Source organism: Ictidomys tridecemlineatus, chromosome 11 (assembly GCF_052094955.1).
Source record: "Ictidomys tridecemlineatus isolate mIctTri1 chromosome 11, mIctTri1.hap1, whole genome shotgun sequence".
In the NCBI taxonomy this organism is placed as follows: domain Eukaryota; kingdom Metazoa; phylum Chordata; class Mammalia; order Rodentia; family Sciuridae; genus Ictidomys; species Ictidomys tridecemlineatus.
This window is the reverse complement of record NC_135487.1, coordinates 69203818-69219421: the sequence shown is the minus strand read 5'-3', so window position 1 is coordinate 69219421 and position 15604 is coordinate 69203818. Positions and strand designations below refer to the sequence as shown.

General features: G+C 33.5%; 1 protein-coding gene across 4 annotated transcripts in view; it reads left to right on the top strand.

The window, feature by feature from the left end:
* Positions 1-15604, top strand: part of Col24a1 (collagen type XXIV alpha 1 chain) — a 378847-nt gene that overhangs the window by 67852 nt on the left and 295391 nt on the right. For all 4 annotated transcript variants that reach the window (XR_013427880.1, XM_078026639.1, XM_078026638.1 and 1 more), the window contains one exon: positions 9442-9486. Coding sequence is in view for 3 of the 4 variants with exons in the window: in XM_078026639.1 (XP_077882765.1) it covers positions 9442-9486 (45 nt within the window). In the remaining variant the exon portion in view is untranslated. The remainder of the gene's footprint in view (positions 1-9441; positions 9487-15604) is intronic.

The following is a 15604-nucleotide window of genomic DNA, read 5'->3' as shown; positions in this document are numbered from 1 at the left end:
TGGATACATGATTCTTGGTTGGAACACTTTTTCTTTCAGCGTTTGAAATATGTTGTTCCAGGATCTTCTAGCTTTCAGAGTCTGTGTTGAAAGATCCGCAGTTATCCTGATTGGTTTATCCCTAAATGTAATCTGCTTCCTCTCTCTTGTGGCTTTTAAGATTCTCTCCTTATTCTGTATGTTGGGCATCTTCATCATTATGTGTCTTGGTGTGGATCTCTTATGATTTTGTACATTCGGTGTCCCATAGGCTTCTAGTATTTGGATTTCTTTTTCATTCTTTGAGTCTGAGAAGTTTTCTAGTATTATTTCATTGAAGAGATTGCTCATTCCCTTGGTTTGGACCTCTATACCCTCTTGTATCCCAATAACTCTTAGGTTTGGTTTCTTTATGTTATCCCATAATTCTTGGATGTTCTGCTCATGATTTCTTAACATTCTCGCTGAGCTGTCTATGTTCTTTTCAAGTTGAAAAACTTTGTCTTCATTGTCTGAAGTTCTATCTTCTAAGTGTTCTAGTCTGCTGGTACTACTCTCATTTGAGTTTTTAATTTGGTTTATTGTTTCCTGCATTTCCAGGATTTCTGTTTGTTTTTTATATCCTCTATCTCCCTGTAGAGTTGATCTTTTGCTTCTTGGATTTGTTTATGTAATTCATTGTCAAAGTGATCTTTCATTGTCTGAATTTGCTGTATAATGTCTTCCTTGAGACTTCAGATCATCTGAAGCATGTATATCCTGAACTCTTTGTCTGACATTCCATCAGCTGCAGATATTTCCTCATCTAATGTTGAATTGACCTGTATTGTTTGTGGTCCTTTCTTTCCTTGTCTTTTCATACTGCTCATGATTCTTTCTAGCTTTGTGAAACTGTTGTGTTAATATTTTTCCCCTTATATATTTGTATTGTTCTTGTATAGCTCCAAAATCCCTCTTTTGCGGAGAAAGACAATGTTAACATTTCCCAATATCAACAATACATCATCTAAGCACAAGGTTTCATTATTAATACATTTATAGTTAGATTTTAAGTCTATAGATATTGGTTTTAATTATTACTTAAGAATATATTCATTAGTTTCATAAAAGGCATACCATATCTGGTGGCATATAGAAAACTTAATTTCAGATGAAGGATGTTATACTTAGAGGGAAAGGAGTGAGGGTATGAGGTTAAACTAACTTAGCACCTTTAGAGAACTTTCACCAATAGACTGGTAATTTATGGAAGAATGTATAGACTCAACCTCCTATCTGTATTTAGATAGTTACCCTATGTATAGATAGCAAAAGTTAGGAGATTGAAAGTGGGATAGAGAGAATATGAATGAAAAAAAAGAAAAAAAATAACAAGGAAGAAAAGAGAAATAAGAGAGAAGGAAAAGGAGAGTAAGATAGAAATAAAGAAAAAAATGGGGGGAAGGTGGGATATATGCAATTCCTCTATATTATATTACTTTGGTAATTTGGTTGTTCATGCACAGTTCTTGGTTTCACATATGTTGAAGTTGTAGAAGAGAGAGAAGAAAAGAGAGAAAGAAAGAGAAAAAAAAGTCTCTCAGTACACTGTTTTCCTTGCTTCCAGTAGGTGGCATTGTCTATTCCTAGCTTGAGCCTCTGTACTCAGGGTGGTGGTTATAGCCAGTGTGAAAGGAAATGAGCTTCCACCTGAATCTTCCCTACTCTAGTCTCTGAGGTAGAAACCAGGTGCCTGTACAGTTGTTGTTTTGCATTGATAGCTACAACCCCAAAAGCTTGTGGGAAATATCTTGAGTTATTGCAGCTAAGGGAGGGGGAGTTGAAAACCGGGTACCTGGATCAGCCGCAGAACCCTGCTGGTAGCCACACCCCCTTTGATGGGTTTTAAGGGTTGATGGGCTTCCAATAGACTAGCACACGGGGTGGGGCAAGGCTTCCTCCTCTGGTCTAGCTTAGTACTGGGCTGCTTCCTCCTCCTGTCTGGCTTGGCTGGCGCCAGGCTGCTTCCTCCTCCGGTCTCAGAGCCATGTATGCCTCTTGTATTTGATTTTCCATTTCATTCTTAAAGCTTGAGAAATTTTCTGATATATTGCACTGAACAATTGTGTATTCCTTTATTTTTTATTTCAGAGCCTTTGTCTATCTCTATGAATCTTATATTTGGCCTTTTCATGTTTTCTCATATTTCTTGAAAATTCTGTTCTTGTCTGTTAACATCTTTTTTTCATGATCAACTTTGTATTCAAGATTACATATTTTGTCTTAATTGCCTTAAACTCTATCTTTAGAGTTGTCTAGTCTTTTGGTGATTCTGTCCATTGAATTTTTAGTTTGAATTATTGATTCCTTCTTTTTGAGGATTTATGATTGCTCCTTTTCCAGAATTTCTATTTCCTCATTGAAATGATCATTCACTTGTATTTTTCCTCTGGTTTTACTCCTTACATCATCTTTTACTTTGTGGATCAGTTGAACTATGAACTTTATAAATTCCTTCTCTGACATTTACTCCACTATGGTGTCAGTGGATTCTCTTATTGAGGTATTTTGGTTATTTGGTATGGTTTTTTCCCTTTCTTTTTCATTCTGTGTCTACCTGCCTTTCCAAATGGATCTGAATTAGCAGAGTTTTTACCTATAAACTAATAGTGTCCTTAAAGGTTTCTAGTGCATCACCGTTTGGAGGGATATAAATGATAATTCCAACCAATTCAAACAATAAACAGCATTAAACTAAATACTTAGTTCCTAATATGGTATCTACAATGGTAATTGGCACAGTAAATAGAACTGGTGTGATTAGCAAGTGAAATTACAATAGAATTTGGCTGTTAGGAAGAGAAAAGGGAGAAATAGAAACAAAGGGAACAGAAGAAGATAATACAAAAAAAATCTAAATGTACTAATCAAAAACTGTAACCCTTCATAGAGAAAGGAAAAATAACTACCTTCAAAACATGATAGAAATAAGAAAGACAGACAAATATGTATATGTATACTTGTCTGTGAACCATTCAGCACACAAGCAAACAACAAAAGGTAAAGAAAAAAAGTTTCTCGATAAAAATTTAGGATATGTTTCCATTGCTGTGCTGAAAAATTGCCAATAAGAATATATGTTTGTTATTTGTTTTCAATTGTTTTTTTTTGTGTGTGTGTTTCTTCTTGTATGTACTGCAACCAAGAGTGGTAACAGCAGGGTATCAAATCCTTCTTATTTTTGTGTCAAGTTACCTGTTGGTGTTAAAAAATTCTTGACTTCCTTTCTTGGCAGTATGAGGTAGAGTGGATTGAAGAGTGTTGTCTTCTCCACTGAAGGTGGGATTTAGGTTTAGGTGCTTCATTGAATGGTGATTGGTCTGATGATTTTAAACAGTGCACCTCCAGGGCTTGGCAGCTACTGATCCACACTGGGAAACTGCACCCCAGGATTCTCCCCTGGGTGAATCATGCAGTAGAGGAGCCAACACCATCCACAGAACCTGCCCTTCCTGTCTTCCTGAGCTCAGTCCCCAAGTACGAAGTCACACCTGCCAGCTCAATCACATTTCTGGCTTGCCCCAGGTGATCCTATGAGTTGCCAAAGTCAAAGTGGAGGAGAGAACCAGGATCTCTTGGGTCTTTATGACCCATAGTCCCTTAGGTAACACACTGTTGGCATGATTTTCTTCTGGTTTCTTAAGCATACTCTGGGTCAAGTGGCAGGCATCTGCCATGTCTATTTTTTGGACCTAGCTTGGATTTCTATGTGTAGGTTCCTAGATATGCTCCCACAGCTATCAGCCACTGTTCCCAGGCAGCAAGATCATTCCTGCCTGGGCTCTCCATGAAAACTTTACTGCATGAAGATATAATGTATCTATAATGTATCACACCCTTTGGATGAGTCCTTCAATGTCCTATATCTCTGGTATCTCCATACCAAGACATTGCCATGGTGCCACCCAAACTGCAGCTTTCCTAGTCCCTCTCCCCACTTTGCCCATGGTGGATCAGCTCCAGCAAATGCCTACACTGGTGATAGGCTTTCTTTTTTATTTTATTGTATCTAAACTTCTCAGTTCCCAAGCTATTCTAAGAGTACAGTATTAAAAACCAGTAAAATCCCTCTTTTATCCATCTAACTGAGAAACTATTTATCTGCTTTCTTGGTCTCTTGCCTTAGAGCAGCTTAGAAAGCAACCTCTTCTATTCTGCCATCTTCCCTTTATTCTTTTTATTTTTATTAATATATCATAATTGTACATAGTAATTAGGTTTGTTTAGACAAAATCATACATGCAAGGAATTTGATTTTAATCCCCACTTCTTCCACTTTTCTTCCCCTTCTCCAACCCCCCATTCTTCCTCCTCTACCCTACTGTTCTTCCTTTCTCCTACATATACATGAAGGTGAAATTCCCTTTGGTTCCTCTGTATATAAATGTAATATTATTTTGTTAAATTCAATCCATTTATCTTCCCCTTTCCCTTCCTTCATCAGTCTCATTCTCCTTCTACTCCGTTAATCTTTCATGTCTCTTTATGTTATCCGATTCCCATACCAATTGCCTACTGACCTTTGTTTTACTCTTGCTTCCACATAGGAGAGAAAACATTGATCCTTGAGTTTCTAAATTTGGCCTATTTCACTTAGCATTATTTTCTCAAATTTCACACATTTACTGGCAAATGCCATTTTTTCATTCTTTTTTATGGCCAAGTAAAACTTCATTTTGTTTATATACAATTTTTCTTCATTCATTCATCTATTGACAAGCATCTGTTTTGATTCCATAATTTGTCAATCGTGAATTGTGCTGCTATCAACATTGAGTTGGCTGTATTGCTATAATATGCTGATTTTAGATCTTTTGAATTAATACCAAGGAGTAGAATAACTGGGTCATATGGTAGTTGCATTCCTAGTTTTTTGAGGACTTTCCAGAGTTATTATACTAATTTGTTCTCCCACCAACAATATAGGAGAATATCTTTTCCCCCATAACTTCACCAGCATTTATTATTACTTGTGTTTCTAATAAGTGCCATTCTAACTGGAGTGACTTAAAATTAGTGTAGCTTTCATTTCCATTTCCCTAATTGCTAGAGATCCTGAACATTTTTTTATATATTTGTTGGTCATTTGTGTTTTTTCTTTTAAGAAGTTTCTGTTTATTCTCTTTCCCAGTTATTGGTTGTACTATTTACTTTTTTAGCATTGAGTTTTTTGAGTTTTTAAATATATTTTAGATATCAATCCCCTCTCAGAGTAGTAGCTAGCCAAAAATTTCTCCCATTCTGTAGAATGTCTCTCCACTCTTGTTTCCTTTTCTGTGCAGAGCTTTTTAATTTGATGGTGCACTCCCTTATTGATTCTGAGATTTAGTTATTGAGATTTAGGGATCTTGTTGAGGAAATCAGTGCCTGTACCTGTAGGATAAAGTGTTGACCCTTTGTTTTCTTCTAGCAGTTGCAAGGTTTCTGGCCTAATCTTCAATTCGTTTTGATTTGACTTTTGTGCAGGGTGAAAGATATGGATCTAAATTCATTCTTCTACATATGGATAGGAAGTTTTCCCTGCAATATTTATTGAAAAGGCTGTCTTTTCTCCAACATATATATTTTGACACCTTTGTCTAATATGAGAAGGCTTTAAAATTTGAATTGTCTCTGTGTCTTCTAGTCTATTCTATTGGTCTTCATGTCTATTTTGATGCCAATACCATGCTGTTTTTTAAAAAAATATTTTTAGTTATACCTTTATTTAATTAATTTATTTTTTAATGTGGTGGATTTTTAATGTGGAGGATTGAACCCAGTGCCTCACATGTGCTAGATAAGCACTCTACCACAACCCTAAATCCTTTGTTTTTGTTTTGTAATTGCCTCCTGCATCACTTTTCTTATGTAGAGTTGCTTTTGCTATACTGGGTCTCATATTCCTCTAAATGATTTTTAGGAATGGTTTTGTTTTTTTCTAGTTTGGGGAAGAATGTGTTGGTATTTTGATGGGTATTGTATTGAATGTATATGTCCTTTTGGTATTATGGCCATTTTGGCTTTATTAATTCTACCTATTCAAGGACACAGAAGATCATTTCACCTTCTGAGACCCTCTTCAATTTCTTTCCTCAGTGTTCTATAGTTTTCATAGTAGAGATCTTTCACCTCCTTGGTTAGATTTAATTCCCATTTTTTTTTCTTTTTGGAGTGAAGAGGATTATTTTTCTGATTTCTTTCTCAGCTGTATCATTTTTGGAATATACAAAAGCTGTTGATTTGCAAGCATTGATATTGTATTCTGCTACTTTGCTAAATTATTTGTCAGCTCTAGAAGTCTTGTAGAATTTTTGGGGTGTTCTATATATAGGATTAGGTAATCAACAGTGATAGTTTGACTTCTGATTTCTACACTTTAATTTACTTTTTTGTCTGACTACTCTTACTAGAGTTTTGAAAACAACTTTGAATAGAAGTGATTAGAATGTACATCCTTGTCTTATTCCTGATTTTAGAGGGAAAAAAAGCCTTCAGTTTTTCTCCACTCAATATGATATTGGTTATGTGTTTGCTGTATATAGTCTGAATTGTTGCTATATTTTATCAAAGGCCTTTTCTGCATCTATTGAGATTATCATGATTCTTTTTTTTTTTTTTTTGGTACTGGTGATTGAACTCAGGGGCACTCAACCACTGAGCCACATCTTCAGCCCTATTTTGTGTTTTATTTAGCCTTGCTCTTGCTAAGGTTTGCTTTGAACTTGGAATCCTCCTGCCTCAGCCTCCCAAGCCACTGGGATTATAGGCGTGCCCCACTGCACCCAGCTGATCATATGATTCTTGTCCTTAATTCTATTGAACTGGTGAATTACATTTATTGATTTCCATGTTGAACCAACTTTGCATCCCTGGGATGAAGCCCACTTAATCACAGTGTATTATCTTCTTAATATGTTTTTGAATGTGGTTTGCTAATATTCTATTAGGAATTTTTGCATCTGTGTTCATCAGTGATATTCATCTATAGTTTTCTTTCCTAGATGGGTCTTTGTCTGGTCTTGGCATCAGGGTTATACTGGCTTTATGGAATGTTTTGGGGAATGTTCCTTTCCTTTCAATTTCATGGAGTATACTTCTTTTTGTGGATGAGATTGAACTTGTTGATGAGAATAAGAACAGGTTCCATCTGATTATGAGACTGTTAGAAGCACATAAAGCAACTAACTAGAAAAGTAGGTTACTTGATTCTTGATAAATATATAAAAATGTTATTATTCTATCAGAGTTTGTTCAATTCATTTAATTTCTTCAAGCTCAGTTTCCTTGTCTGTAAAAATGGGAACAACACTCACTTTATAGTATTGTTGTAATTATGAACTGAGATGTTTGGAAATGACACAATGCCTGGCACATAGTAGCTCAGCGAAGTTCATTCATTAGCTCCTTTCCTTTTTTCTGTTCTTTCTCATGACTGCTACTTTGTTGATCTCTTTCTATTAGCCTAATCACAAAGGAACTGACTACCAAAGAACATACTTTTTTCTATTCCCTCTAGTTTTTCCTTCTTTTACTTCCTTTTTACTTCCATACTATATAGATAATAAGCTTTTTTCCCTTTAAACTCTTTCTTACTTTTCTTGGGTTTCTGTCTAAGTCCACTTTGTTGCTATAACAATGCCTGAGACTGAGTAATTTATAAGGAAGAGAGGTTTATTTTGGCTCATGATTCTGGAGGCTGGAAAGTTCAAGAACATGATGCTAGTGTCTGCTTGCCATATGTTGATTCAACTCATGGTAGAAAGTAGAGATGCAAAAAGGCAGGCGAAAGAGGCAAAGCATACTGTTAGAAAAGAATATGTTTTTGCAGTCCCTTGACGGGGAGAAATCACTCCTGGGAGAAAGACATTAATACTTCTCAAGAATCTAATCATGTCTTAAAGGCCCCATCACTTCTCAGCACTGTTACATTGGGAATCAATTTTCAGCATGAGTTTTGACAGGGACAAGCCACATTGAAACCATAACAGTTCCCAAGAGACTTCTCTACTTAAATATTTTACTGTAGTATGAAGTTTAACATCTCAAATCTTCTAAAATCATTCCCTTAATTTTCAGATAAGTTCATTTACTCATTTACTCATGGTCTAATCAAAGCATCTTTTCCTTCTCTAACCTATTAATTCAAGCTCATATTTTCTAACAAAACATTGATTAGGGCTAGGGTTGTAGCTTGCCTCACATGTAGAAGACACTGGGTTCTATCCTCAGTACCACTAAAAATAAAATAAAATAAAATGAAGTGACGGGGCCTTTAAGACATGATTTAGTTGTGTACATCTACAACTAAAATAAATGAATAAATAAATAAATAAAAATATCATTGTTTAATCCTGAATAATTCTTTCACTCCATTTAACCATATATTTTGTGACTCTAAAAACTTGTCTGCTGCATGCTAATGGAACACTTTTGACATTTGTAAAACATGATTTATTTCAGGCTTTTGAATTACATCTTTTAAATATTCTATGATATTTTAAATTTTTTTTTTCATCAGTGCATCTATGAGGTGCTTAAGAAAAGGAACTTCTTGGGCCTGGGGTTGTGGCTTGGTGGTAGAGTGCTTGTCCAGCATGTGTGAGGCACTGGATTCAAGCCATAGAACCACAAAAATAAATAGATAAACAAATACAATAAAGTATTGTGTCTATATACAACTAAAAAATTTAAAAAAAAGAAAAGAAATTTTTTTCTCTTTTATGTGAGCCAAAATCTGGGAGACAGTAGGGAAATTCTCTGATGATTGATTAAAACCATATAAATAAGCTCTAAAGTTATCTTTTATTTCCTTCTTCCTGTTTTTTCCATTTTTCTTTCTCTTTCTGGAGGAAGAAAGATATTATCCATTTGACTTTGCTTCTATACTTGGAAAATATTTTTGTTTCTAATTTTTTAGATGGCTTTATAGGTTTTTGATAAACCAATGAGTAGCCTTTTTCATTTGAGTTAGCTCATTCATGAAGTGTTATGACACTGATTTAAAGGATTAGAGAAACTGCCTGGATATGATCCAGTTTTTCAATAATAATAAATTATGTCTGAGGGCATTTTGTCTCAGCATTATTGAACAAAAATCCTCAGAAAACGTAACAATTTCATTGCTAGGTATAAATCTTTTCTAAAAGATACTGTGTTTTATTTTCTATTAAATATTAAGCTACGATTTTCTTGATTAAAAAATCATTCAAGCAACACTCAAAATGAATAAACAATTGTAATAAGAATTAATTTACTATTTAATAATATAAGTTATTATTAAATAAAAAGTTAAATTTAATAAGAAATAAATTAGTAAGATTTAAATTTGTATTGATGAGATAATTGAAAAGGTGTAGTAAAGAGAAACATAGAACTTATGTTTAGTCATTTGGCTTTTATAATTTTACTTTTCATAGCATATTTTTATCTTTTTTCTTATAGGGTCTTAAAGGATATCCAGGGCTCCCAGGGCTCCGTGGTGTTCAAGTAAGTATTTCCTTTATAAGACTTATATCTTCCCCAGTATAAGTTACATTTTAATGTACTCTGTTGAGAGGTAATTTCTCTCTACCTTTTCATTTTTATTCTCAGTGATTTTGGCTCTATTTAATATAAGACATCCTTTTAATTGATTAGTTATAGATTTTTTCCAAAAACATTTAAAACATAATATTTTACTATTATTCAATTTTAATATATATATATATATATATATATATATATATATGTATATATATATATATATATATTGTGTGTGTGTGTGTGTGAGTTTTTCAGAACACTAGTTCTTAAACTTATGTCGTTCACAGGCCCCTTTGAGAACCTTATAAATGCTGTAAACCCTTTCCAGGAAATACACATATCCCTGATTTTTTATACAATTTCAGGGGCTTTTCTGTTCACTAAACCTAATTAATAACTGTTAATTCCCTGACCCTTACATAAGAAAATAAAGTAAATTTTTAATAATTATTCAGTTTAGAATGGTACCTATATTATTGTCCATAATATATGTGTACTCTATTTAAAAGCCAAAATAATTTGGAACTGTTTAGTTTTTGATCATGTTTTTGCTTCTCACTTTCACAGGAAACTAATATACCATCATGTCATAGAATAAAACAGTCCTATCTCTCATTTTCAACATAGAATATACTAAGCCATATGAATTAAAAAGGGACAAAAATAGAATTTATAAGCTAGTTAAGATGATGGATAAAATTATCAAGATTCAACAAAGAGCTTTAGGAAGCCCTAAAGGGAAGTCCAGGAAGAAAAGTGATGATTAGTCCCTGAGGAAAAGATCCAAATGAAAAAACAAAGCCAAATTTTTCATTCACTCATTTAAGTGGAACAATACACTGTCCAGTCCTTGAAACACAATTTTACAAGATTACTAGACATGGCAATTACTAGACTTGGCAACCAAACCAATATTTGTATCTGTAAAAGGTGCAATCTCAATTTCTTGAAGATCAAACAAGTGCCAAAAAGCATTTGAACATTAATGTGGAAAAAAATATGAGAACTGATAGGAATTAGTCCCTAGGGGAAAAAAAAGAAAATCCTTAGAATACTGTTTTGGCAGAAAAGTATGGATTTCAATAAAGAAAACCTGATACTTCACAAATCAGTGAAAAATTGGCCATATGTCAGTATCGACCTGTTCCCTCACAATTGCTCTAATACCTAGTTCTTATCATATACATGTTATTACTCTTATGGTAAATGTTTTCTAGAAGAGTCTGAGATCAGTTTTAAATGTTGTAAAATATATTTTGGAATCAGTTTTTTTTCTATTTATTTCTAAAGAGAAGAGCCAAAATTTGAGTTAACTTTGAGGAACAATTCAAATGATTTTGCATTTGAACTGTGAACATACCATTGACTATAAGAGAAGCATAACTGATTTGCTAGAAGACATTCATTTTTTAAAAATTTGTAAATAAATTGGTCAGCAAACATTTGGTAAAGCAATTATATCATCTGTGTGAGTTGTAGTAATAAGAGCTCTTTAAGCCCCTATTATTTGCCAGGTGGTACTTCCACCAGTGACAACTTATAGTAGTATAATTATTTATTCAATATTTTACATCCCAGTACGACCAAATATTTTACATACATTAATTAATTTAATACTCAACAACACTTGTTATTGCAGTTACTTCCACTTTTAAAGATATTTCTGTATGATTTTTTTCTATATAATAATTTCATGACTTAGTTGTTGTTATTCTATTTTTTCAGTTTTTTATTTTTAATTTTAATTTGTTACATATGACAATAGGATGCATTACAATTCATATTATGCATATAGAGCACAATTTTTTATATTTGTGGTTGTATACAAAGTAGACTCACATCCTTCATGTCTTCATACACATACTTAGGGTAATGATGACCATAACATTTCCTGTCTTTCCTACCCCTATGTCCCCTCCCTTCCCCTCCCTCCCTCCCCTTTTCCCCTTTTCTCTATCTAGGGTTCATTTAATCCTCCCACCACCCACACCCGCAGCATATTATGTATCAGCATCCTTAAATCATAGAAATCATTCAGCATTTGTTTTTTTGGGATTGTCTAATTTCATGTAGCATTATATTTTCCAACTGAATCCATTTACCTGCAAATGCCATGATTTTATTCTCTTTTAGTGCTGAATAATATTACATTGTGTATATATACTACATTTTCTTTATCCATTCATCTACTGAAGGGCATCTGGGTTGGTTACACAGTTTAGCTATTTTATTATGAATTGTGCTGCTGTAAATATTGATGTGGCCGTGTCCCTGCAGTATGTTGTTTTTAAGTCCTTTGGGTATAAATTAAAGAGTGGGATAGCTGGGTCAAATGGTGGTTCCATCCCAAGTTTTCTAAGGAATCTACATATTACTTTTCAGATTGACTGTACCAATTTTAAGTCCCACCAGCAATGTATGAGTTTGCCTTTTTCCTGAAATCCTCGCCAAAACTTATTGTTGTTTGTATTCTTGATAGCTGCCATTTTGACTGTAGTGAGATGAAATCTTAGAGTAGTTTGGCTTTGCATTTCTCTAATTGCTAGAGATATTGAACATTTTTTTCATATATTTGTTGATTGATTGTATATCCTCTTCTGAGAAGTGTCTGTTCAGATCCTTGCCCATTTATTGACTGGGTTATTTGGTTTTTTTTTTAATTATTTTTGGTGTTGAAGATTTTTGAGTGCTTATATTCTAGAGATTAGTACCTAACTGATGTGCTTGTCATAAAGATTTGCTCCCATTCTGTACATTCTCTACTCATATCACTGATTGTTTCTTTTGCTGAGAAGAAGCTTTTTAGTTTGAATCCACCCCATTTATTGATTCTTGGTTTTAATTCTTGTGCTATAGGAGTCTTATTAAGGAAGTAGGGAACTAATCCAACATGATGGAGATTTGGGTCCACTTTTTCTTCTATTAGGTGCAAGATCTCTGGTTTAATTCCTAGGTCTTTGATCTACTTTGAGTTGAGTTTTGTGCATGGTGAAAGATAGGAGTTTAATTTCATTTTGTTGCACATGGATTTCTAATTTTCCCAGCACCATTTGTTGAAGAGGATGTCTTTTCTCCAATGTATGTTTTTGGCGCCTTTGTCTAATACAAGATAACTATAGTTATGTGGGTTAGTCTCTGTGTCCTCTATTCTGTACCATTGGTCTACAAGTCTATTTTGGTGCCAGTCCCATGCTGTTTCTTTTACTGTTGCCCTATAGTATAGTTTAAGGTCTGGTATAATGATGACACCTGCTTTACTCTTCTTGCTAAGAATTGCTTTAGCTATTCTGGGTCTCTTATTTTTCCAGATGAATTTCATGACTGCTTTTTCTATTTCTATGAGGAATGTCCTTGGTATTTTAATTGGAACTTCATTAAATCTGTATAATGCTTTTTGGTAGTATGGTCATTTTGACAATATTTATTGTGCCTGTTCTTGCCTATCCCAGAACAAGGTAGATCTTTCCATCTTCTAAGATCTTATTTAATTTCTTTCTGTAGTATTTTGTAGTTTTTATTTATTCTGTTTCGGTCTTTCACATCTTTCATTGATTCCCAAGTTTCTTTTTTGTGTGTGTGCTATTGTAAATAGGTGGTTTTCCTAGTTTCCTTTTCTGAGGATTTGTTACTGATGTACAGAAATATCTTTGATTTATGGGTGTTGATTTTGTATTCTACTTTACCAAATTCATTTGCTAGTTCTAGAAGTTTTCTGATGGATTTTTTGGGTCTTCTAGTTATAGAATCATATTGTTGGCAAATAGTGCTAATTTGAATTCTTCTTTACCTATCCATATCCCTTTAATTTCTTTCATCTACTTGCTCTGGCTACTGTTTCAAGAACTATTTTAAATAGAAGTGGTGAAGGAGTGCATCTCTGTCTTATACCAGTTTTTAGAGGGAATGCTTCCAGTTTTTCTCCATATAGTATGATGTTTGCCTTGGGGGCTTAGCTTAGATAGCTTTTACGATGTTGAGATATGTTTCTGTTGTCCCTTGTTTTTCTTAGTATTTTGAACATGAAGGGGTGTTGTATTTTGTCAAAAGCTTTTTCTGTATCTATTCAAGATGATCATATGGTTTTTATCTGTAAGTCTATTGATGTGATGAATTGCATTTATTGATCCAACATGTTGAACCAACCTTGCATCCCTGGGATGAACCCCACTTGATTGTGGTGTACGATCTTTTTGATATATTTTTATGTTTGATTTGCCAGAATTTTATTGAGAATTTTTGCATCTATGTTCATTAGAGATATCAGTCTGAAGTTTTCTTTTTTTAATGTGTCTGTGACTGGTTTTGGAATCAGGGTGATATTGACCTCATACAATGAGTTTGAAAGTGCTCCCTCTTTTTCTATTTCCTGAAGTGAATTGGAGATTGGAATTCGTTCTTTAAAGGTCTTGTAGAACGTGGCTGTGTATCCACCCAGTCCTGGGCTTTTCTTGGTTGGTAAGCTTCTGATGGAGTCTTCTATTTCATAACTTAAAATTGATCTGTTTAAATTGTGTATATCATCATGATTCAAGTGGGAAAATCAGATGACTGTAGAAATTTGCTGATGCCTTTGATATTTTCTATTTTATTGGAGTACATGTATTCAAAATAATTTCTAATTATCTTCTGTATTTCTGTAGTGTCTATTGTGGTATTTCCTTTTTTAATATGTATGTTAGTAATTCGTGTTTTCTCTCTTTTTTCTTCATTAGCATGGCTAAGGATCAATCAATTTTCTCCTTTTTTGAAAAAACAACTTTTTGTTTTGTCAATTTTTCAATTATTTCTTTTGTTTCAATTTCATTGATTTCAGCTCTCGTTTTAATTATTTCCTGTCTTCTACTGCTTTTGGTGTTGATTTGTTCTTCTTTTTCTAGGGCTTTTAGATATAATGTTAAGTCATTAATTTGTTGACTTTTTCATCTTTTAAGGAATGAACTCCATGCAAGGAACTTTCCTCTTAGAATTGCCTTCATAGTGTCCCAGAGATTTTTGATATGTTCTATCTGTATCCTCATTCACCTCTAAAAATTTTTTAATCTCCTCCTTGATGTCATCTGCAACCTATTGTTCATTCAGTAGCATATTATTTAGTCTCCAGGTGTTGGAGTAGCTTTTATTTCTTATTTTATCATAGATTTCTAATTTCATTCCATTATGATCTGATAGAATACATGGTAATATCTCTAATTTTTTATATTTGCTATGAGCTGCTTTGTGACATAATATATGGTCTATATTAGAGAAGGATCCATGTCCTGCTGAGAAGAAAGTATATTTGCTTGTCGAAGAATGAAATATTCTATATGTGTCAGTTAAGTCTTAAGATATTTATTGTATTATTGAGTTATATTCTTCTTTGTTCAGCTTTTGTTTGAAAGATCTATCAAGTGGTGAAAGAGGTTAGTTAAAGTCACCCAAAATTAATTATTTGTTGTGGTCTATTTGACTCTTGAACTTGAGAAGAGTTTGTTTAATGAACATAGATGCTCCATAGTTTGGGGCATATATATTTATAATTGTTATGTCTGTTGGCATATGGTTTTTTTAGTAGTATGTAGTGTCCTCCTTTACCCTTTTGATTAACTTTAGGTTGAAGTCTATTTTATTTGATATGAGGATGGAAACCCCTGCTTGCTTCCGCTGTTCATGTGAGTGGTATGATTTTACCCAACATTTCACCTTCAGTCAGTAGTTGTCTTTTCCTATGAGATAAGTCTCTTGGAGGCAGCATACTGTTGGGTCTTTTTTTTTTTTTTTGATCCAATATGCTAGTGTATGTCTTTTGATTGCTGAGTTTAGGTCACTAACATTCAGGGTTATTATTGAGACATGATTTATATTCCCAGTCATTTTTATTTATTTTTGGTATTTAACTTGACTTGGTATCTCCTCTGATTAGTTTTTCCTTTAGCGTAATACCTCCCTCTGCTGATTTTCATCATTGTTTTTCGTTTCCTATTCATGGAATATTTTACCGAAGATGTTCTGTAGTGGAGGCTTTCCAGTTGTAAATTGTTTTAACTTTTGTTTATCATGGAAGGTTTTTAATTTCATCATCAAATCTAAAGCTTAATTTTGC